This window comes from Nothobranchius furzeri, chromosome 12, assembly GCF_043380555.1.
Source record: "Nothobranchius furzeri strain GRZ-AD chromosome 12, NfurGRZ-RIMD1, whole genome shotgun sequence".
Classification (NCBI taxonomy): Eukaryota; Metazoa; Chordata; class Actinopteri; order Cyprinodontiformes; family Nothobranchiidae; genus Nothobranchius; species Nothobranchius furzeri.
Window position 1 is genome coordinate 73,104,841 of NC_091752.1, and position 23,918 is coordinate 73,128,758.

A 23,918-nucleotide genomic window follows, 5' to 3' on the forward strand; every position below is an offset into this window, starting at 1 on the left:
TATTAAAATAGCCCCTTTCGTCTTTAAAATGCTTACTTTAATTTCCTCACGGACTGTATAATTGTTGGTCTTGTATTGTTTTTTTTTACTTCTTGTTACTATTAGTATGTTTCATAGCCGATTACATGACGTTCAGGCATCAAAGTTTAGTTGTTTCATCAGCGATTACATTACGTGCAGAAATTGGCAGTCAAAAGAATGCACTGCACACTGAAAACTGTGACTAAAGTGCAAAATATATCAATTAATGTGTTAATATTAAAGAATATAAATGAATTACTTATATTTTACTCGTAGTTTCACTTTTTCGCCGATCTTTTCCAGTGCTTATGCTCATCTGACGCCTCTGTAGAACGTGCCGGAGTTGTCGAGTAATGAGCATGCGCGCTCATGCGCATTATCTGCAAGTATGAACCTCTGACAAGTATGGTGTTCTGATACAACACCCCGGCTCCCGTCGTTCACTTCAAAGAGCCGGCTCTTAGAGGCGCTTCGTTCGCAACCGACACATCACTATTGTTTTGAACGGTTCAACTTTGGAAGCCGTCGAGACACGACCTAGAAGCTGTGCTGTTCTGAGATAACTCGGTGGACTTGGTGAGTTTTGGTAGTCAGTAGTCGGTAGTACAGTCAGTAACGTAGTTGGATCTGGAACATTTACCGTCTTTAGTGAGTGGAGCAGTTCACTTGGTGAGTGGACACCGTTTCTTTGTGAGGGAAAGCACGCTAGCGGCCTAATGGAGTTAGCATCATGCTATCGCTAAATCGCGAGTGGGGTTTTCCCTGCTTAAAATCAACAAACTATTTTATTACCGTTAAATAGTTTTAATAAAGAGATCCCTAGAACAGGCGCGCGCACATGCTGGATTTAGTGAGCCACCAGACAGAACTAAACAGGAGAAACCGTTGTTAGTATTTTTGTAGAGCATCCATCTTCTATTTAGTCTGTAGCTGGAAGAACAGAAGAGAACTCTGTGAACTCTGGTGAGCAAAGGTCCTCTTTTCCAGACTGGATCTGTCCTCAGCTGATCAGAACCAAAGCGTTGGATCTTTAATCTCCTGCGTTGTTCTGAAGCAGCATCTTAATCAGCTCTCCTGCTTTGTTTCTATTGCAGCTGTTAGCTAAACACGGCTAAAGAAAACCTGCTACCACTTCAGGATCATCCATCAGCTGGGACTGATTCATCGTGTGTTCTTCACCACCTGGACCTGGACAGCATGGACACAGGTAGGGCTGCCACCTTTCAGATATGTAAATAAGTAAATGAGTTGGAGAAGTGGTTTTTCTCTTAGACAGCTGTGTTATTCACACAGGTGTGAAACATCTGTAAACGCCACATCTGGTGCAGGAAAATGGCTGAACAGGGAGTGGGGACACACTTTGCCTTCTGCGGTTGTAAGTGATAATAATAATAATAATAATAATAATAATAATAATAATAATAATACATTAAACTTGTCTAGGGCTTTTTAGGGCAGTCAGGCTTCACAAAAAATGCAATAAACACATAATAAAACAACATGAAACATAGTAAACAGACTGGGGGATGCTGGGTTGATCTTAAGAGAAGGCCAATTTAAAGAAGTGGGTTTTAAGCAGTGACTTAAAAGTAGAAAGAGAGACGGCGTTCCTGATGTTTAGTGGGAGAGAGTTCCAAAGTGTGGGGGCAGCGGCTGCAAAGGCTCGATCCCCCATGGTGCCATGTTTTGTTCTGAAAGGGGAAAGGAGGTTGGAGTCAGCAGAACGGAGGTGCCGGGAAGGAGAATGGCGATGGACTGATTATCTTTTTGATTTAAAAGTTGTGAAACTATTCAGTATATCCGTGCTGCAATAAATGGTCTGCAGCGCTAAAGACAAAAACAAAATGCTTTCTACAGCCTCCACATGTGACTCCAGAGAGCAGTCGCTAAGTCAGCATGCAGCTCAGTGAATTTAATGTCCTATTCGAGTGGGTGGTGGTCTTATGGAAACATGAGAGCAAGTCAAACTGCAGCTTTAAGAGCACTCTGAAATTATGACACGTCTCTAAATAAAGTAAAATTTTCTAGTGCAGAGTGGAGACAACCCATAGAAGCACTGATTTGATCTCATTTCAGAGAAGAATAGAACAGGTTAGATGCACCTAATAAATAAAATTATAACAAACTCAGGAATCTGTTTCTTTGCTTCACTGTTCTGGTGCTGAGAATATCACTAATGCGGATCAAAGGAGATCCACAGATGAATGCACCTCTTATTTATTATTTGGAGACTACATTTACTGCAGCTGGCAGAGGCAGAGATTTTTTCTATTGATACACGAAATTTACAGAATCATTTTAAATGTTAATAGGGGAAGACTGCAGGAGGGAGCGGTAAAATACAGGGGGTCCCCAGCAAAAACAAGAAACTTTACGAGTCTGATGAAACCCGCTGGTTTTCCATCAGGCAGTCACGGGGCAGCTCCCAACGACCCAGTGGCTGTGCTGGGTCAATGTTATCGAGCTCAGTCGAGGCGACGTCGTGCTCTGCTTAAGAAGAGGTGTTATTTTCCCGCTTCAGAAGAAGCGTCCAACGTGTTTTTACGCTTTCTCCGAGACATGTCACGTCGCTAAGTTGTTAGCGCCACGCGCTAACACATCAATAGTGCAGCGTAGCCTGCTGGAGGTTTTAAGGGTTCAGATGAAACACCCGACCTCTCAGGCTGCTCACACATCGATCTTAAGTTGTCGCTGTTGCGCTCACGCCGTAATACAGTATTAGATGCGGTTAAAGTCAGACATGAAAAAATAAATTTTACATGAATAAGTGATGCTTATCCTGGTGGGGGGAGGAAACCCTGTCAAGATCGTCAACGCTCATTTATCTTAATGCTATTGAAACATGTAAACCAAAAAGCATTATATCCACTGCTACCTTTATGCTGTAACTTCACCCTGCCCTGCCTGCTCCTCCTTGCTGCCTGCCGGCTGTGATCACAAGCGACAACATAGTAGTTCCCGCTGCTTCCTTGGGAAACAGCTAAATAAATAAATAAAACTTGGGATCTTGTAGGCGTGGCGGGCCACCACGGCTACGCCTATGTAAGGGAAACCCTGACAACTGTTTATGAAATAACGTTACCTTAATTAATGACATATTTTCCTAGTTTACATTATGTTGTTTGAAACCAAGGGTCTCTTTATCTGAACTTTTTAACTTGTTGGATCATGAATCTGTTTAAAAACTTTGCTCTATATCAGGGTTTTTCCTGGCTCAGACTGAGGCAGAGGTGGTACCATCCTGATCGTGCGCCAGCACATGCGTACTCTGTGCATTCAACTGCCTCACTTTTTTAAAGGCTAAATATGTTTTCGTTAAGTGTTCTAATCTAAGCTTCTGGCGATTAATAGAATATTCCATTTGACAACGTTTCAAGTGAAACAAAACTGGTTTGCTGCTAAAAAATATGAAATAAAACAACAAAATGATCAGGCTGAAATAACAGACTCTTATTATGAAAGGCTCAATAATATGCATCAGATTGGTGTTTAGTTCCTTTTTCCCATCTGATATTTATAGTTAAAATATTTTTATATATTTGACCTACATTTCAGTAACATTTTAGGTTTGTATTAATAACACTCACCTTAGTCATAATAACACATAAATATATGCAGTAAAATATAATGCATTTCATTAACATGCACTTGTGTTGGAAATGGTAATAACATTTAATTTCTGCTGCTAACAATGTAATGGTGGCATGTCTATTATGTACGGGTTAGCAATAATCCAGTTCAAATTATGTTCAAAGATAGAAGCGTTTGTGAATTATATACTACAACGGCTTGCCGTAGACTCGTAGCTGTAATGTGACCCGTATCTGCAGCGGTTCTGATCCGTAGTGCTGCAGGATGCAGAATAAACAGGATGGTGGGGACTTTTCATCCGCTTGTAGAGTTTAGTCTTTCATAGTTTTACGATCATCATCATCATATATTTTTCTGTGTGCAACTTGATCGCGAGACTGCTATCTGTTAGCTTTAGCGTTAGCTAATCTGCGTGTAGCTGCACTTTTGATCCCAAAGCTTGGACCGGTTCTGCCTTTGTTGGTTCCTTTATTTTCCTCCACTGCATCCAGATGACCATACTGTGCGCCAGTAAAAAGCATTTTCTTACACGTAACTTACTTTTGTTCAACAAAGTTCTGGGGAAAATAGTAATTCAAAGATGTTTCACCCGTGCTACGTTTAAAAATAGACAGACACGCACAGACGGTTACAGCCCTGCTCCGATATGGAAGAGCTGGGGGGAAATCAGGACGTTAATAGCACCAACCATAGGTATGTACCAACTAGCGAGAAAAGCACATTTTGATCTTTTTCTGCAGCGGTTTTAGCGCTTTTCGGTGCACCGCTGCTGGTACAGCGCCCTGTAGTGGCGCAACGCTGCAACTGCAGTTACAGTAACATCCATATAGCTGGGGGCAGAGTGAAATCAGGCTGGGGAGGCACAAAAATAGCTGGAGGCGGCCGCCACGCAAATTTGAATACAGGAAAACCCTGTATATGTGCCCCTTTTTTAACTTTGAGCACCCGCCCCTTCAAAGGTCTCTGCACGGCCCTGCTCTATCTGCTTCCTTTACAGCACCTGCTGAGCTCATTTAAAGGAGTCTCCTAGCGTCTTCACACGGATGACATCCAACTGTACATCTCCTTTAAGCCCCATGAGATGTCTACGCTGCAGCTGTTACTCTCCTGCTTAGACTCCATTAAAACCTGGATGGTGGGAGCTTTCTACAGCTGAATGAAGATAAGACTGAGATCTTCATCTGTGCCCCAGAGAAGCTGGTTCCCAAAGTCAGAGACTCTCTTGGTCAGCTTGCTTCTCACACCAAACCCTCTGTCAAGAATCTTGGCGTGACCTTTGACCCAGCTCTCACCCTGGATTCTCATGCCAGTTCTCTTGTTGGCTCTTCCTTCTTCCATCTCAGGAACGTTGCTAAGCTGTGTACCTGAATTTGGATATCTACCGATACCGATATTGTTTCAATACTAGAGGAATACTTGTTTTAATGTCATTATGATTATTATTATGGTTGATTTTATAAGGCTATAATAAACTCTTTTCTACAAGAATAATATGTAATTGTGAGAAAGCCCTACAAGTAAGAGCCCAGCACCATGTCCCAAAAGATAAGTTGAGATAAGTGAGGTCATAAAACAAATAATTGTCTATCCTAAAAAAAAAGCAACTAATGTTTCAAATTGAAATTTATTCAATTTCAAGGCAGGGTTACTGGACACAAGTGCAATATGCACAATCAAAGAAACAAACCCTTTCATTTGAACTAAACAGCCCAGGTCCAAATAATCACACTAGGCAGTAACACATTTTTAAAGTGTCAAACATGAAATGAAAAGGGTAAACTTCTATAAAACTACTTCAAATAAAATAGAGGGCTGCTTTATCCAATCCCCACAAATTAAGTTCACTGTCTTTTGTAGCATCAAAAATGTAATTTTCAAGTATAAAATCACACTATCAAAAAAAAGTGCATCTGAAACAAATTCAGTAAGTCCTTGCTCATGTAGCAGTAAAAAAAACTAAAGTTTTCAAATGTTAAACATTTTGAATTAAAGAAAAGTGCATTGTAAACAAACAGCAACAGTGTGCATCTGAAAAGTACAATTCAAGCATTGGAGATTTGGCATTGAAGGTGACTTAGATAAAGTTAACAGTCTGTCAGAGTCTGGAACTATTCTTGAAAATAAAATAAAATGTAAATGGGTGAGGTACTTTAATGTTGTTCATCTAATCTCACTTAAACAATGACAGGTTCTTTCTGAGGAATATAAGCATTTCTGCTCTTTCTGCTGTCAGACGGTTCCTTTTTTCATCCACAATATTGGATGCTGTACTAAACAGTCTTTCACTTTCAACACTCGTTGAAGGAGCACTCAGGAACTTTACTGCAACAGCAGCAAGGAGAGGAAAGCGGGCATGGTTGTCTGCCCAGTACTGGAAAGGGCTGTCTAGCTCACCCATTGTTGGTTCTTTCAAGTACATTTGCATCTGGATAACTGCTGCCTGGGTACCTTGTGCAGGTTCATCATGTTCCTCCAGAATTTTGTCATACAGACTGCTAAAGCTACTCTTACTTGTGGTAGGAGAACTAGCATCCACCTGAGCAACCTTTTCTGCTGGCTCTGGTTCTGGCTTCCTTGTCCCTGCTTTGTCAGCTGATGCCTTGGCCAGCGCTCGCTCCATCTCTTGCTTGAGGAGATTCTTTGCCATCCTGGCAGCTTCTCCCCCTGTAAAGAATCTGACACAAAAAACAAAATGGGTTGAGTACAACTTTATTTGTTGCTGCTGCAAGAGCCTGGCCTGCCTGGATGCACACAGACCCTTAGAGATAATCTGAAGTCCAAATATCTGTAGTGAAGCTCAGGGCTGGAACTCCTTTCAGCTTCCCGGCTAACTTGGCTGACACTCGGTTGTATAGTTCAGGTAGCGCTGTCTCTGATAAATATGTCCTGGAGGGTAAACTGTACCTTGGCTCCAAGTGTTCAATCAGGCTGCGAAATCCCTCATTTTCCACCACTGATAGCGGTTGGTCATCAAGTACAATGAAGTTGAGCAGCTTTTCTGTAATCCCCATGGCTTTAACGTTGTCTGCGGGGAGTTTACTTTGCTTCTTGAATGACTCCAGTAGTGATTCTTGGTGTCACTTTTCTCCTTTCTGCCCCCTCATTAAAAACTCCTCGTGCTCCCTCGGGTGGTGTTTTTTCAAATGTTTGATTAAATTAGTAGTGTTGAAAGTTGCGACGGAGGTTCCACCTCTTGGAACAACAGCTTTGTAAACATTGCACGTTGCTGTCTTGCTTTGCGGAGCTTCCAGAGTAAAATATTTCCACACAGCGGACATTTTGTGGATAAAAGTTTGGCGCTGCTCATGCTAGCCAGCTACCTGTAAACTGCGGTGAGTGGACTTCCTGAAAGGAGCCGCGTCATCTCTCTGTGCCTTCGGGGCACAGAGAGCGCCTCCCAGCCCGGGATGTCTTATTTAGACATTACACAAGAGATAATTCTGGATCGGAAATTTGTGCAGGTTGGGTCGGAATTTTCCGATCCGTGATTTAAGTCCAAATCGGAGCCCGATTCCGATACTGGATCGGATCTGCCCCATCCCTAGTCGGAACCGCAGCTCTGCTACCAGCTCGGTGTCCAGAGAGGGTCCGGGTGGACCTCGGCATTCCTGATCTCACAGAGGACTTCCACCAGGCAGGTAGGCGTGGCTTAATGGTGTCTCATGCAGTTCTGAAACGAACCCCAGCTTATTCCAAACCAACATCTTCAGTTCCCGTCAGAACTAATCGCTTCTTCGGATTTGCAGATTCTGATTTACATGACACGTCATCCATTCACCGCCTCATCCATTTTTAGTCGCACTATACACTTAGTTCTTAAATAAGCCTAGTTTAATTGTTAGTAATAAAATTTCTTAACTTTTAAATTCGACTCGTTCTATTCTGTTGTCTCTGAGTGAATACATAACGGTTACATGATCTCTGCATTAAAAAGACCCGATCTTCTGGTTTAACCAACCCCGATCCATGAGGCGGATTTCATATTTCCTATGGAATCCCACGCCTTACGGCTCATTAATTAAAATGTAAGAACCTCATTTTTCCCTTACAGCTGAGTCCCATTCTGTCCCGCTCTGAACTTGAGACAGTTCTCCACACCTTCATCTCCTCACGCTTAGACTACTGTAACTCTCTTTTCACGTGTCTGAGCAGAACCTCCCTGAACCGTCTACAGGTGGTTCAGAACGCCTGTGCTCGGCTTCTGACCAAGTCCTCCAAACACACCCACATCACCCCGATTCATGAAAAAAAACACTAAAACTGAGTTATTTTCTAGAAAAGACTTTTTTTTTTTTGCCTGGGGTGTTTAGTACAAATCAGTCTTGATTATGTTATGAAATATCTAAACTTTAGAATTTTTTGCATTTATAGTTTTTAACATAGCAACAGATTTAAAATTGACTATACACTCGAGCCATTAGAGGACAAAAACGTCCCATTGACTTTAATGCAAACCACAGGTTTTGATCCTGTATCATCTGCAACAAATAATCATGCTTTCTGTGATGTTATGGTTTCATTTTGGACAAAAATTGAATTCAGTCATGTCTCCATATGTTGCCCAGGCGAGAAAGTTTACACATTTCTTTAGATCTTCTGCTGTTTTTATTGAAGTCAAAAGGCCAACTTGACCTCTGATAAGTAAATAAAACACAGTTTGACTCTCCTACTGAACTTCAAAGTGTAGAAAACAAAAACAATTAGTATGTTTATGCACCTGCCACATTCAAACTCCTTGTAGTCTGGTTATCTGGTCATTTCACTTCTGTGAAAGCCACGGAGCTAAATGAAGAGGCATCTCTCTGTGGAACAAGTTCTGGATCAGCTCCTGCAGCCTGATACTCCTGGAGAAAATGAGGAGAGTGAAACATCTTCAGTGGACTTTGAGGTGGAGTCAGACCATTCTGTTTCCTTGACTTCTTCTCCTGACCTGTCCAGTGAAAGAGAAGGGAGGACAACGGATCCTGCTCCAGGATGGATTTCTAAAAGTGGGCAAGTCTGGTTTCCTACTAACGCAGAAACTTCCCACTATGTTCCTGCTGCAAGATGTTTGAATCCTGGGCCAACACATTACACCATCACACGTATTTACGATGTGGTATCCTCCTTTGATTTATTCTTTACTCCAGAAATGACTGAAATCATCGTCAACATGACAAATCTAAATGGAAGACGTGTGGTGAAGAACTGGTGGGATATTGATGACATCGCAGTGAGAGCATACATTGGGCTCCTGATTTTGGCTGGTGTGTACCAGTCCAAAGGGGAATCCACCTGCAGCCTTTGGGATGACCACTGTGGACGTGCAATCTTCCTGGCCACCATGAGTCACACCAAATTCAAGATGATCAACTCCACCCTGATGATGAGCTGGACAGACGTTCCCGTCTCAGGCAGGACAAGCTGGCCCCTATCCGCTCGATTTGGGACATGTGGACCCATCGCCTCCAAATGCTTTTCAACACTGGGTTAGATGTGTGTGCTGATGAGCAGCTTGTCCCTTTCAGAGGCAGGTGCAAGTTTCGCCAACATATGCCAAGTAAACCAGCAAAGTACGGATTGAAACTCTGGGTCACTGCTGATGTTGCCACTTCCTATGCCTGCAAGTGTCAGGTTAACACAGGGAAAGCTGCTGGTGAGGCTGCAGAGGTCGGCCAGGGAAAACGTGTCATTTTGGAGATGACCGAAGAGCTCCAAGGAGTCACTTCACATGCATGCATTCACACTTCTGCCCTTTCATAACAAACTGAACTACAAAGAGTTTGGATGTGCCTGAGCTCCAGCCAGGTGCATAAACATATTGTTTTTGTTTTCTACCCTTTGATGTTCAGTAGGAGAGTGAAACTGTGTTTTGTTTACATGCTGAGCTTCTGACTTCAATAAAAACAGCAGAAGATCTATAGAAATGTGTAAACTTTCTCGCCTGGGCAACATATGAAGAAATGACTGAATTTGGTGGTGAACAGTAAAAATCATAAATTTGACCACTTTTGTCAAAAATGAAACCATTACATCACAGAAAGCATGAATATTTGCTGCAGATAATGCAGGATCAAAAACTGTGGTTTGCATTGAAGTCAATGGGACGTTTTTGTCCATAACAGGCACAAGAGGGTGGTAAATTTTAAACTTGCTGCTACACAAAAACTAAAAAAGCATAAAATGTGATATTTTGCTAGACTCTTGACATATCCAAGGCTGATTCCATGCTGTCGTTCTTTTTAAAACACAGAAACGGTTTCGTTACCTGTTTTTTTTTTAAATAACTCGGTGCTGTTTTTTTTTCTTCATAAATTACATCAATGACTTTTGAGTATTCAAACTGGCATTTCAGGGGTTAAAAGCTTCAAAATGATTGAATTTTTTATGTTTGAGCAGGGCTGAAGTTGTTCAACAGATCTATGAAAAAAGTAAAAAAAAAAACATGAATGTATACATTTTTTATAGCCACTTTTACAAGCGGACGTTTTTGTCCTCTAATGACTCTTGTATGAAAATTAAAGTGAAGCCTGAGGGTTAAGGCTCATATGATTTATAGAGGCTCAAAGTTCAGTTTCCAGTTGTAAATACATTTCATTCTACTGTCAGTTTAAAGAAATAATACAACTGTTATATGTGTGAAAACACAGTTACAGCTGTCTGTAATTCACATAATATGTTTCTGTGTTTCCTACAGATTTTCAACAGGTGGTTCTGGTTAAAGAAGAAGCTTCAGAAGAACAGAGTGCTCGTGTCAACCACCAGCACCTAGATTTTCTCCACAAAAAGGAGGAACAGGAGAAACTCTTGTCTAGTATGGAGGGAGAGCATCTCCATTTGAATAAGGAGACTGATGCTGCCAGGTTTCAATCCTTTAGCCAAAAAACACATTTAAACAAACACACGAGAGTCCAGACAAAGCAGAAACATTTTGCCTGTGAGCACTGTGGACAAAGGTTTCACCAAAAGACTAATTTAACCACACACATGAGCATCCACACAGGAGAGAAGCCTTTCGCCTGTGAGCTCTGTGGAACAAGATTTAGCCGAAAGACAACTTTAAACAGTCACATGAGAGTCCACACAGGACAGAAGCCCTTTCCTTGTGAGCTCTGTGGAACGAGATTTAGCCAAAAGACAACTTTAAACTGTCACATGAGAGTCCACACAGGACAGAAGCCCTTTCCTTGTGAGCTCTGTGGAACGAGATTTAGCTTAAAGTCAACTTTAAACACACACATGAGAGTCCACACAGGACAGAAGCCCTTTCCTTGTGATCTCTGTGGAATGAGATTTAGCCAAAAGACACATTTAAACAGTCACATTGGAATCCACACAGGACAGAAGCCCTTTCCTTGTGAGCTCTGTGGAACGAGATTTAGCCAAAAGCCACATTTAAACAGTCACATGAAAGTCCACACTGGAGAGAAGCCTTTTGCTTGTGAGCTCTGTGGTAATAGATTTAGTGAAAAGGGAAGTTTAAACACACACATGAGAGTCCACACTGGAGAGAAGCCTTTTGCCTGTGAGCTCTGTGGTAATAGATTTAGTGAAAAGGGAAGTTTAAACATACACATGAGAGTCCACACTGGACAGAAGCCCTTTCCTTGTGAGCTCTGTGTAAAAAGATTTAGCCAAAAGACAAATTTAAACATTCACATGAGAGTCCACACTGGAGAGAAGCCTTTCGCTTGTGAGGTCTGTGGTAATAGATTTAGTGAAAAGGGAAGTTTAAACAAACACATGAGAGTCCACACTGGACAGAAGCCTTTCGCCTGTGAGCTCTGTGTAAAAAGATTTAGCAAAAAGACCACTTTAAACAGTCACATGAGAGTCCACACTGGAGAGAAGCCTTTCGCTTGTGAGGTCTGTGGTAATAGATTTAGTGAAAAGGGAAGTTTAAACAAACACATGAGAGTCCACACTGGAGAGAAGCCCTTTCCTTGTGAGCTCTGTGGAACGAGATTTAGCCAAAAGACACATTTAAACAGTCACATGAGAGTCCACACTGGAGAGAAGCCTTTTGCTTGTGAGCTCTGTGGTAATAGATTTAGTGAAAAGGGAAATTTAAACATACACATGAGAGTCCACACTGGAGAGAAGCCTTTTGCCTGTGAGGTCTGTGGTAATAGATTTAGTGAAAAGGGAAATTTAAACATACACATGAGAGTCCACACTGGAGAGAAGCCCTTTCCTTGTGAGATTTGTGGAAAGAAATTTAGCTTAAAGTCAACTTTAAACAGTCACATGAGAGTCCACACTGGCTTTTCGCCTGTGAGTTCGGTGGAAAAGATTTACCCAAAAGATCAGTTTAAACGGTCACAAAAGAGTCCATAAAGGACAGAAGCCTTTTGCTTTTGAGCTCTGTGGACGAAGATTTAGCTGAAAGAAAACTTTAAACAATCATCTAAGCATCCACTAGGGCTGAACCATCTATTGAAGGGGTCTCCAACCTTTTTTGGCCCGTGAGCTACTTTTAACTATTTAACTATGTGAAGCACATTGGGCTACCGTTTTGTGTATGAAATGGGCTATATAATAAACTTAGAGAGAGAGAGAGAGAGAGAGAGATGATCCGGTCTTGGGGAGGGGGCGGGGTCAATGACGGCGGCTGCAGCGTAATCATCTGTCTTTTATTTAGGGACACGGAGAAATTAAAAGGAGAGAGAAATAGAATATAGAAGTTCTTGTTCCACTTTATTCTTTTGTTTCATGATGATAAACTGATGTTAAATTCAGCGGAATGAGGAACTTAAAGGAATCTTTGGTTCATTTTAAGTTACAGGAGATCTTGTTTCCTATCTGCTCCTCCAGAGACAGCATGGACATGAGGGTTACATGGTGAGGGTCCCACAGGACAGGTTAGTGGAAAGGTTTGTAGTTAGCTGGTTAGTGAAGGAGATCCATCAGCTGGGTAATTTAATCCTAATCCAGACCACATCCTTCTGCTGGTGTTATTATCAGAAAGAATAAAACACACATCTTAAATATTATTGGAAGTGTAGAATTTGTTTTATGTTTTATTATTTTCTGCATCAAACAGAACTTGATTCATTCTCCAACATTTCAGAAATTAACCACTGGGTTCAAATGAAACTAAGTCAAACATTTCATTTGGTGTTTTTTCTGACACCCTTCAACTGTGGCATAAACATCTGAATCTAGAGCTGCTCAGAGACATGAAACACTCATATATGAACTAGGGGTTGTACGAAATAGTCGACTAGTCGACTAGTCGACTTCACGGCTCTGTAGTGACTTTTTATGCCTGTCATCAACTAGTCGCTGTCACGTGATAATGACTGACAAGATGCAGTCCTCGGAAAAGACAGCAGGTGACGAGCCCCTGCGCGTCTGGATCGAGGCGGAGGCGACGCCCTGTGCGGTACTGACACCGGCGGTAAAACGGATATTTAACCAAACTGTGACCTTTTCGCTCTTGCAATTTAACCTTCCCCTCACCCCCATCCTAATCTTAACCAGTTTGTGCATGCAAAGCTCTGATCGTTGACGTGCGCTCCAGACATTGCGTCCTGAGCACCGCCAAATCAGGTGTCACCACCTCAAAAACAAATTAAACACGCGATCGTTCATGTCGGCTCATTTCCTTTCATGTTTTCTGTCTGTTATTTGTGCCTGATGCATTTCGCTGCTGCGGAGCGAGGCGCATCACCTGTTGTCCTCCGGTGACGCGCCCCCAAGATTCCACTATCTCCGCTCCGCTCCGGCACGAACTCCGCAGCAAAAACGGTCCCGTTGTAGTCGGCCGGCGAGCAGCGGCACTCCGCTGTTTTAGCGGTCGGTAGATCTTTTAGAACTGCAGTTCAAAGGTAACTCATAAGGTGAATATATATGAACCCAGGTAGCAGTTTTTCTTTAGGATTGAGAGGAGATGCAGGAAGATAAACAGACAGGACAGAAAAATAGTCAAATAAAAACAAGTTAGTTTTTGTACCTGCTGGTTGCAACAAACAGACACCATTGAAGGTAATCAGAAGTGAGGAACAGAAAATGAAGTAATTATTTTAATGTTTAGAGCAGCAGGAACTCCGAGAGGCTGCAGGCGCATCAGTGAGTTTGCGGCTGCTGCGCAGGGGGAGGGGGGAGAGGGCTGAAGTAAGATGCAGAAACTACCGTTGTTAAAAGAGATGTGTTAACTTAGAAAATGTGGGCGCAATTTTAATTGTCAAAAAATTCCAGCGAACCTACCGACCGACCCCCCCCCGCCGCTTCCGGCGTATGACGTCATCAACGACTAGTCGAAGTCGACTCGACTTTCATTACTTGACTGTCGACTTAAAAAAAAATAAAGTCGTGCAGGCCCTAATATGAACCCATTATGTATTTTATTATTACATTATGTGTCCTCTAGGTTTTCAGTACTTTTTTAGATTTTGTGAGTTTTTGCAAAGCGTGTTTTCTCAGCCTGAGGCGTGGTGCTGAACGAGGAAACGGATTGTTTTACTTTGTTAAATCTTCTTAAATGTTTAAATGTTTTGTCCTAACCTGTTGTGAATGGAGAGCTTTTGAGGGATGGCAGGTTGTGTCGATTACGTTTTTGATAAAAAAATAAAAAGCAATTATCTGACATCTTATGTTTATCAAAGAAAACAAATCAATATGAAATAATCGTGATGCATCGGGGTATCGAATCGAATTGAATCGTTGACCCAATAATCGTAATTGAATCGAATCGGGAGACAAGTGAAGATTCACACCTCTAGTTCACAATCATGTTTTGTTACTAAATGAGACACTCGGCTGAAACTGGGGGAAATATATGATGAATCTAAATCACAGGAGATGTCCAGAGTTTTTAAAGCCTGTGTTCATCATGTTGTGGGGGACCACAATGAGGCTACACTCACACCCAGTTCTTGGTACCACAGACGTATATATTGACTTGGGACTGTTTGTATGTAAATATTGTTGACTGCTTGGCCGCTTGATCAGAACCAGAAACGTATGTGTAACAGACCATCTGGGTGTTCAAGGGGCCGTATGTGGAGGGCCACACAGAGGCTACGCTCTCACCAGAATGCATCTGTTTTTAATAGTTTTTATGTCAGTTTGATATGTTTGTTTTATCATGTTTTTACCTTGTGATAAACTTTTTATCTTGTTTTTAGAATTTTTAGGGAACTTCTGTTCGTTTTGTCTTGTTAAGCACTTTGGTCAGCTTTTATGCTGTTATAAAGTGCTATACGAATAAAGTTGACTTGACCCAGTTCTTTGGACTGTTTGTATGTAGATGTAGCAGGACTGGTTGGCGTCTCAACCAGTTGATCGGCCAGCCTATCACACATATTAATCAAACCAGCCCACCATTAAAACATATTACAGATGATAACAACTCTACTGCTTGTACTATAAGATTAATGCACTCAATTTAATTTAAGACATTTAACTGCATGTGTGCGCGTGTGTGTTTGCACTGAATGTGTTTGTGCACATGGTTCACACGTGTGTAGGGTTAATCTACATACTAGAACTAACGCTGTTGCTATCAGCTTTGTTAGATTCTGAGAAAGACAAACAAGTTAACTTATGAAGCTTCTATCGTATATAAACATCTAGGATATTAATATAATCGATAGAAGTTCATACACCAATGAGCTTGGTTTATATTTAATCTACGGATTAATATTTAATTTAAGATGTTTAAATTAATAGCAAAAGTTTATTTATTAAACAGAAGACTTAATAAGGTTCTTTGCTGATTCAATAACTGAAAATGCACACCATTCTGTGTTTCATTCAAAGAAGAGTCAGGTTTAAAAATTTCAGAATTTATTACTAACAATTTTAAATCTGACAACTTAAAATAGACAATTTATGAATAACAATTTATAAATGACAAATTTGAACAACAATTTTGATATTAAAACTTGTTATTAAAGCAACCCCTGTGTCTGGATGGAAAACTAAGTGGAATGATGAGGTTTGGATGCATGAATGAAATTTCAGAAGCTTTCTTTCAGAGGGAGAACGCGTTCTGGGTGAAACGTTGGTTTTGCAGCTAACTGATGGTTTCTTAGAGAGAACAACATCGGACGCAATCTGTGTTCTACCTCACCGTTCAGACGACCCTCTGTGTGGATCTGGAGGTCTGGAGGATGTTGTCAGCCTCGGGGGTACTCAGGTCCGGCAGATGACCAAGGGTACCGACTTTCTCTGGTCCTAGAGTTGCCGTGAGGTGCACAGGTAGATGTGGCTTTGCATCCGGGCAGATTCTTAAGGAATCTCGTAGTGTCAGCTGGTTATAGGTGCGTTTATTCAGAGCTATTCTATCGGCGTGACAGAACGCTTAGTGAGGAGTCAGGCGGCCGACCTTCTCCTCTGGGATACTCTCGTTGCCACGAAGAAGTATCAGCTTGGTTCAAGAACTGAACTTAAGCTGTGCAGCTTTGGTTTTAACAAAACCTCAGAACACGCCCTCTCAGAGACAGGAAGCATGACTATGGAAGACATGTGAGGCAGTTACCTTGAAGTGAGTCCTGCATGAGGTGTAAACACGTGCAAAAGACCTTCTGGTTACTGAACACACATTACTGATTATCATAAGTAATAATTATTATTAACCAAAGAATAATAAGTCATTTGATTAATTAAAAATGCATTTATAATGAACCATGATGATCATTTGTGATGATTATAGTTAACCTTATAATAAAAGAGTTTATTAAATTATTTGATTAAGAGTTGAAGGTCCTTCATCTCGTGATGGAACAGCAAACAGATAAACAGTCAGATTGAAGACGGTGTTATTGTAGACTATTCGGCTCCTGGTGGTTTAATCTGTGGATGGAAGTTACTGCTCGACCCAGCTGTGACCCAGCTGGAAAGAGTGACCTTTGCCCCACAAAATGAGGCCATTCATGATGCTACACGTGCTACCATCAAGAACAAAGTAGAAATTCAGCGAAAGAAAGCAAATTGACTACATATTAATTTGGTACAAGTGTGAACCTAGAGCCCCACGACTGTTATTATTTTAGGTACGGAGAGTGATCACGCTAGATCAAACAATGGGCTCAGACAATGTCTTCCTCCAAACTTGAGTTTATTTACACACAATGCATAAAACAAGTTCTTCTGTTACAACCTCAACCAGGTCTGGGATCCTGGGAGGGCTAACACAGGTACGTGAGTGCAAAAAATAAAATAAAATAGGGAGCAGTACACCAAATCACATTTGACAAAACATTTTATCAACAAAAAGCGTCCCTCGTCGTCGTCTTCCTCCGCTTATCTGGGTCCGGGTCACGTTGGCAGCATCCCAACTAGGGAGCTCCAGACCGTCCTCTCCCCCACCACCTCCACCAGCTCCTCCGGCAGGACCCCAAGGCGTTCCCGGACCAGATTGGAGATGTAACCTCTCCAACGTGTCTTGGGTCGACCCGGGGGCCTCCTGCCGGCAGGACATGCCCGAAACACCTCCCCAGGGAGGCGTCCAGGAGGCATCCTGACCAGATGCCCAAACCACTTCAGCTGACTCCTTTCGAGCCGGAGGAGCAGCGGTTCTACTCCGAGTCCCTCCCGAATGTCCGAGCTCCTCACCCTCTCTCTAAGGCTGAGCCCGGCCACCTTACGGAGGAAACTCATTTCGGCCGCTTGTATCCCGTGATCTCGTTCTTTCGGTCCTTACCCAAAGCTCATGACCATAGGTGAGGATTGGGACGTAGATCGACCGGTAAATCGAGAGCCTGGCTTTCTGGCTCAGCTCCCTCTTCACCACGACAGATCGGCTCAGCGTCCGCATCACTGCAGATGCTGAACCAATCCGCCTGTCGATCTCCCGATCCCTCCTACCCTCACTCGTGAACAAGACCCTAAGATACTTAAACTCCTCCACTTGAGGTTGGACCTCTCTCCCCCGACCCGGAGTTGGCAAGCCACCCATTTCCGGTCGAGAACCAAAAAGCGTCCCTACGGGAGATAAACGACAACACAAAATGGAAGAAGACTCGTTAAGACAAAAATGATATTCCAGAAATGTTCTGAGTAAAATGGCCCTTTAACACTCGACCTTAACATGCACTTATCTGTGCGAATACTGGGGATTCACCCAGAGAATCCAAATATCAGGAAATATATGATGAATCTAAATCACAGGAGATGTCCAGAGTTTTTAAAGCTTGTGTTCATCATGTTGTGGGGACCACAATGAGGCTACACTCGCACCCAGTTCTTGGTACCACAGACGTATATATTGACTTGGGACTGTTTGTATGTAAATATTGTTGACTGCTTGGCCGCCTGATCAGAACCAGAAACGTATGTGTAACAGACCATCTGGGTGTTCAAGGGGCCGTATGTGGAGGGCCACACAGAGGCTACGCTCACACCCAGTTCTTTGGACTGTTTGTATGTAGATGTAGCAGGACTGGTTGGCGTCTTAACCAGTTGATCGGCCAGCCTATCACACATATTAATCAAACCAGCCCACCATCAAAACATATTACAGATGATAACAACTCTACTGCTTGTAGTGTAAGATTAAATCAATGACCAGAAAGAATTATCAGTATTTGTTTTAATAAATGTGTTGTTCAAATATCAAACAGCTAAATAACAATAACATGATGACGTAGAAGGCTTTTCTCCCAGGAGGACCAGCCGGTAAAGCTTCTCCTGACCCTGGACACCTGCAGTCCTAAACAGAGAAAATCAGAGCACAGGTGACAAAAAGGCAATAAACACATTTTTACATTTATCCACATGAGAAGATAAAAATTATATTCTTCACACAAACTATTTTAACGTCATTAAAACGTGTCAGCTGTGTAAATCATATGGCATATCAATTTTAGGTCATAGTCCTAAAGCCCTAGGACATGTTAGTTAAAATATAATATGTGTAAAAATGACAAAATGGCATCATCTGACCAAAATGACCAACTTCCTGTTGGTTTTGAAACATGGTTTCAGGAGACTTTTTGGTAAGTCTCAAGACACATCATGATTGTACCAAATTTCATAATCCTCAGTCGAAGCATGACATAGAGCTGAATGTTGTGATGGTCCTAGGGAGCACTATATTAAATCTAGGCCATGCCTATGTAAAATCTGTATAATTATCTGTATGGGGTTGGATTAGTGTAAATCACATTACATTTTGCACAGATGAGATGTGAATTGACGAAATTAGAGGCAAACGTAATTCCATGGTGTGATGCCTAAATTCGCCATACTCCTTAAGCCCCACCCTCTTTTGAAACCTGCCAGACACTACATACGTGTACCAAGTTTCATAATCCTCAGTAAAAGCATGGCATGAGGCTGATAGCTTTAATCGCCCTAGGGGCCTGCTATTTTAGAGAAACAGGTCACACCCACAGACGCCGCAACGGGTCAATGTTTTAGGCTTAGCCACGCCCACACAGTTATACTTTTGAGAACGTTTTTCACAACTTTTGACTCCTAGTGGCTTATGAGTGAAATAAGTCATTTTGAAGTCTGTAGGTCAAAAACTCTACGATAAGTTAGCTCTAATTAAGCATGTGCAAAACAGAAAAGAATAGTCATGTGACTAAAATGGCCGACTTCCTGTCAGATTTGGAAAGTGGCTCCATAGATATTTTTGTAGTTTCTGAGACACTACATAAGTGTACCAACTTTCATAATCCTCAGTAAAAGCATGGCATGGGGCTTAATGTTTCAATGGTCCTAGGGGGCGCTATTTGAAAAAAAATAGACCACACCCACCGGATGTTTGCATACATATCTGTCTGAGGTCAGATTAGTCACACTCATGCAAAATTTCCTGCAGATAAGTTGAGGAATGAGCAAATGAGAGGCAAACGTATTGCTACGCCGTTACGCCTGAATTCGCCATACCGCCACAGCCCCGCCCTCTTTCAACACCTGTCAGTACTGGATGCTAAGTGAGCCCAACATGTCAACTTTTATTTGGCAGTGATTCATATTGGTTAGATCAAAAGGGTACAATTGGGAGCTTTCAGAGTAAACACGACTTTTTCTGTTGTGAGGAGGCGGGGCCTTAAAGACGTCATCATCTGATTATTGATTGTCATTTAGGGGTGGATGACAAACAACCACAAACATTTTCGTGACTCTGTGTCCTTCGATGATGAAATTATGGCAATTTATATTTTTTAGTGAGAAGTCAGTATTAGGCCAGGAGAAGTCCTGCTGCTGAGGTGCTAAGTTGTATCGGTTGTATCAGCCCTGCTATGCAGTTTTCTACCAGCAGGGGGCTCTGATATTGTACACAACACACACGATACGGTTTATGAAACCAATTTTTAAATAGGCTATAAAACACTGAAGGAAGGTAAGTTGCTGAAATAACTAAATAAGATGATAATGGCTGTTACAAAGTTTATAGTAATATATTAACAATGTTTACTTTTCATATTTTTCAAAGATTACAACACTTTAAAAGTCACGAATTACGAGACCATCAAAAATGGTCTCATAAACCTATTGGTGTCATAATGCTGGTGTGTAACCTGACAAATAGGTCTTGCAAACCGTAAGCGCGCACACACACACACACACACACACACACACACACACACACACACACACACACACACACACACACACACACACACACACACACACACACACACACACACAGCTATCTACAATTAGAGTTTATCATTTAATCTCAGTTGTTTTTACGAAAAATCTTACATTTAGTTCTCACTGGTAACAATTTAGCTGATAATAATTGTAATTTCAATGACTTGTTAGTAACTATTTGACCTAGGATAAACATTCTTACTGAAAGTTGCTATCATTGATTTAATGTTAAAATGGTTTGCCATACAAAATTCTGGACTGATGTGCTAACAGCTAGTCTAAGTGCAGCCAGACTAGCTCTTCACTTGTGGTAAGCCCCCCCCCCCCCCCCCCCCAGTCTTACTCCACCCACATTTCAATTTTGACGGATGGCTAACGGGGCTATGCTAGCTCTTTTGACTGAGCAGTCAGTTGAAGGGGAGGACTTTTCTCCCCCTCCTTACCCAGAGGAAAGCGAGGAAATGGATTAAGGCTGTTTGGAGGAGACAAATCCTCCTCTCAGAACGACAGGACCAGGAGTTGAAACGTCTTCACGGAGAAACTGATGTCCACAGATCTGTAGAAAACAAGAATGTAAGTTTCAGTAAAAGAAAAAGGAGAGCCATGGCCACCAGGTCATTTACTCAGCCAGATGAGCTGATAGGTTACAGGTGTGTGTGACAGGTGTGTTACTGAGGATGCACCTGCTCTCTTAGCCAGATGACAGGAGGTGTCAGGTGTCCTGCAGTGGTGGTCAGCCAGGCTAATGATGAGAAGCAGAAAGAAATCCAGGACAGTGAACAATAATAATAATAATGTGTTGTGTTGCTCACCATATGTGCTCCAATAGAATCTCCACGTGTGCCTGCCTCATGGTGTAGCGTCCATGTTCCACTGAGTGTCCTACAGGAATGCACGTTATTAGTTAATTCATTTTTGTTACCACAGAAACAATATTCATGTAAAAGTTATTTACCAGGTGAGTCAGCTCACACGTCACCACCAAGTGTCACTGGACCAGAACCAGTAGCTCCTCTGTGATGTCATGACGTTCTCTAGCTCCAAGCTCACAGCAGCAACACACGCTGCCAGAGCCGGATTAACGCAAAGGCAAAGTAGGCACGAGCCTAGGGCCTGATTGGCTGGATGGGGCCCAGACAGAGGGACAAAATAAAAAATTAATTAATTTAAAATTAAATGTACAAATCTCCTTTGATATAATTTGTGGATAGGACTCCTATCTACAGTTTATTTCAATATTTATTAATTAACTAAAAATAGTGATACTGTTTATCTTAACCATAGACCGTTACATTAGCTACGTCACATTAACGCCAGCCCATGACTGTATTCTACAACTTGGGCGCCACCCAATGAAGGACGTCAGAGAAGCGGTCAGTCAGAGCGGGACAACAAAGCTAGCAGGTGTTTTTGAGTAGGCTAACTTTCACGATGCTTTCGGGTGCGGCAAAACGTAAAAAGAAAAAAAATGAAGAGGAACAAAAGAAGAGGCGGCGGGGGCTTTACAGAAGTTTCTGTCGGGCTGCTCGGGCAGCCGTCCGACAGCTGTGAACCTGCTCGAGTCAGCAGAGCCAGAGGCCAGACCCAGAGCAGACACAGCCTGAAGATGCGGTGGAAGATGCTGTAGCACCAACGCCGTCACAGAAGGATGAACTGGAAGAAGAGCAGCCAGCCAGAAATGAGCCCAATCTAGTCTTACAGCAGGAGCCTCTAGACCCAGAAAGGGTGTTAACAAGCTACATCTGATCCTGCAGTGGTACATAACCAAACTGATGACAGGATGCGTGAGTACTTTGCACTAAACCATCCCTCTCAAAATATTGCATATTTCTCTGCATCACAGAGGAAATGTGGAGACACAAACCGAAGCTTAACCAAGGAACATTTCTTTAGACGTGTTTCTGCTGCGACTGAGGCCTGTGATGCTGGAAGGCTGAAGATTATCCCAGAGTGGAGCGTGCTAAATGGTTTCCCTGGTAAGTGTTGCTGGTTTAATTAATTTTTATTTTTAAATATTTTTATTAATGTTCAAATAACAAAACTAACAATAAGTTCACACTCAGAAAATAGACACGGAATTTCTGATTCAGCAGAGGCAACAACAGCCTGAATGAGCACAAAGCAAGATCAAAACTTAAGATAATGTTTTCATTTTATTAAAATACTTTCTTTTAAGATTATAGATTGTATAAAATTTATACTGTAATCATTTAAGCTGCGTGTTTATAGTTTGTTTTTGCGCCTTTAAAACATGCTTCAGTCCATTCAAATGAATCTATTTCTTCTTGAATGTCTTTCCACCATCATGTGATTAATTTGTCAACATTTATAAATGTTGTAAGCTATTGTATTTAGCAGAAAATCTTTTTAATTAAATGTGTTGATTAAATGTAAACAGAGCAAATAAGATGAATATATTTGCTCTGTTTATAGAGTATAATGACACCTAGTGGTTATTTACTGGTACCGCCTTGACATTGACACTCCCAATGGATAAGATGAGGATAATTTATTAGTATTTAATACAGCTGTGTAATGACGTATAATTAAAATCATAAAATTGTCTGATAGAATGTTTTACATACAAACAACCAATTTGTAACCAAAGACTAGGCTACGTAAAATGTGAATGAACTTTTATAAGTAACTTTGGTAAGTTTCACATTTCAATTCATTAAATAACATCGATGGAGGGGGGGCCCATAAAATGCAGCCTGCCTAGTGTAGTCCATTTATTTAATCCGGCTCTGGCCACAGCAATAACAACACAAGCACACACACAACAAATGAGTTTTACCCATCACAATGAATCCATTTTGGTCTAAAACCAATGCTGCTTGAGGACTGATGACTTTCTGAATGGCTTCCTTTGCTCTTGTGTTCTTCCTGACATTGTAGTGGTGCGGGATGTTTCTTTGCAGAAATATATGTGAAGATGGGGTGAGCATGTTTAGAAAATAGTTGTTTTTTCTCACTCCTGCAAAGAGCTGCTCTGCACACTGGCTATTCAATTTTCCTGCAAGTTCAGGAACAATTTCAATCCTTCTTAAGATATCACGGTTGTCTTTGCTGTTGCCAGAGTTACTCTGCCCCTGCACGTAAGTATTGGAGCAGTGCCTGGCTACGTCTGGAGCTGCTGTCTCTCTGTGTGTGGTCTGGTGCTTGGGGATGTTTGACTGCCGGAGGTTTTTGTGTGCCACAGGGGCCGAGGAGGAGGATTGGATCCACGGGCCGTTCAGCCTGTGGTTCCCCGAGGACGACGCGTACCGCAGGAGGGAGGGGTCATGGAGGTTTTCACCTGGCGTGCTCATGCAGGGGTGTATTGGACTGCTTTGTCCTCTGGAGGCCCAGCAGACTTTATTAAAATACTCGTCTTTGTTTATCATTTCTTCCAGGGTGGTGGTCCCCCCTATCTAGCCACACTCCTGAAAAGACACTCCCCATCACGCACTCTGCGCTCCTCTGAACAAGGCCTGCTCGCTGTCCCTCGGTCTAGGTGTCGTACCCGTGGGGACCGGGCTTTCTCAGTCCTAGCACCGTTACTCTGGAACCAGTTGCCACCCTCAGTTAGGCTGTCCTCTTCTCTGCCAGTCTTTAAGAATCACCTAAAAACACACCTCCTCCACTTGGCGTTTCCAGAACATGTTTGATTTTGGCCCTCTATTATGTTGAATCCATTCCACAGTTTTCATTGGGACACTCAATCCATCCACTCAATCCAAATGTGTTTTACACATTTGTCCTTTACCAGAATGTTTCATCTATCTTATAATTTC

At 42.0% G+C, this 23,918-nt stretch overlaps 1 protein-coding gene across 5 annotated transcripts in view; it reads left to right on the forward strand.

Moving 5' to 3' along the window:
• The first annotated feature begins 440 nt into the window (after nt 1-440).
• Nucleotides 441-23,918, forward strand: part of LOC129157228 (zinc finger protein 234-like) — a 159,285-nt gene continuing 135,807 nt past the window's right edge. For 2 of the 5 annotated variants that reach the window (XR_011515839.1, XM_070543093.1), the window contains exons 1-3: nt 441-597; nt 1,116-1,228; nt 1,315-1,396. Coding sequence is in view for 3 of the 5 variants with exons in the window: in XM_070543090.1 (XP_070399191.1) it covers nt 1,354-1,396; nt 10,289-11,928 (1,683 nt within the window). In the remaining 2 variants the exon portion in view is untranslated. Of the gene's footprint in view, nt 691-1,115; nt 1,229-1,314; nt 1,397-10,288; nt 14,822-23,918 lie in introns of those variants that run through there. The other 3 variants (XM_070543090.1, XM_070543091.1, XM_070543092.1) reach the window with 3 other exon arrangements.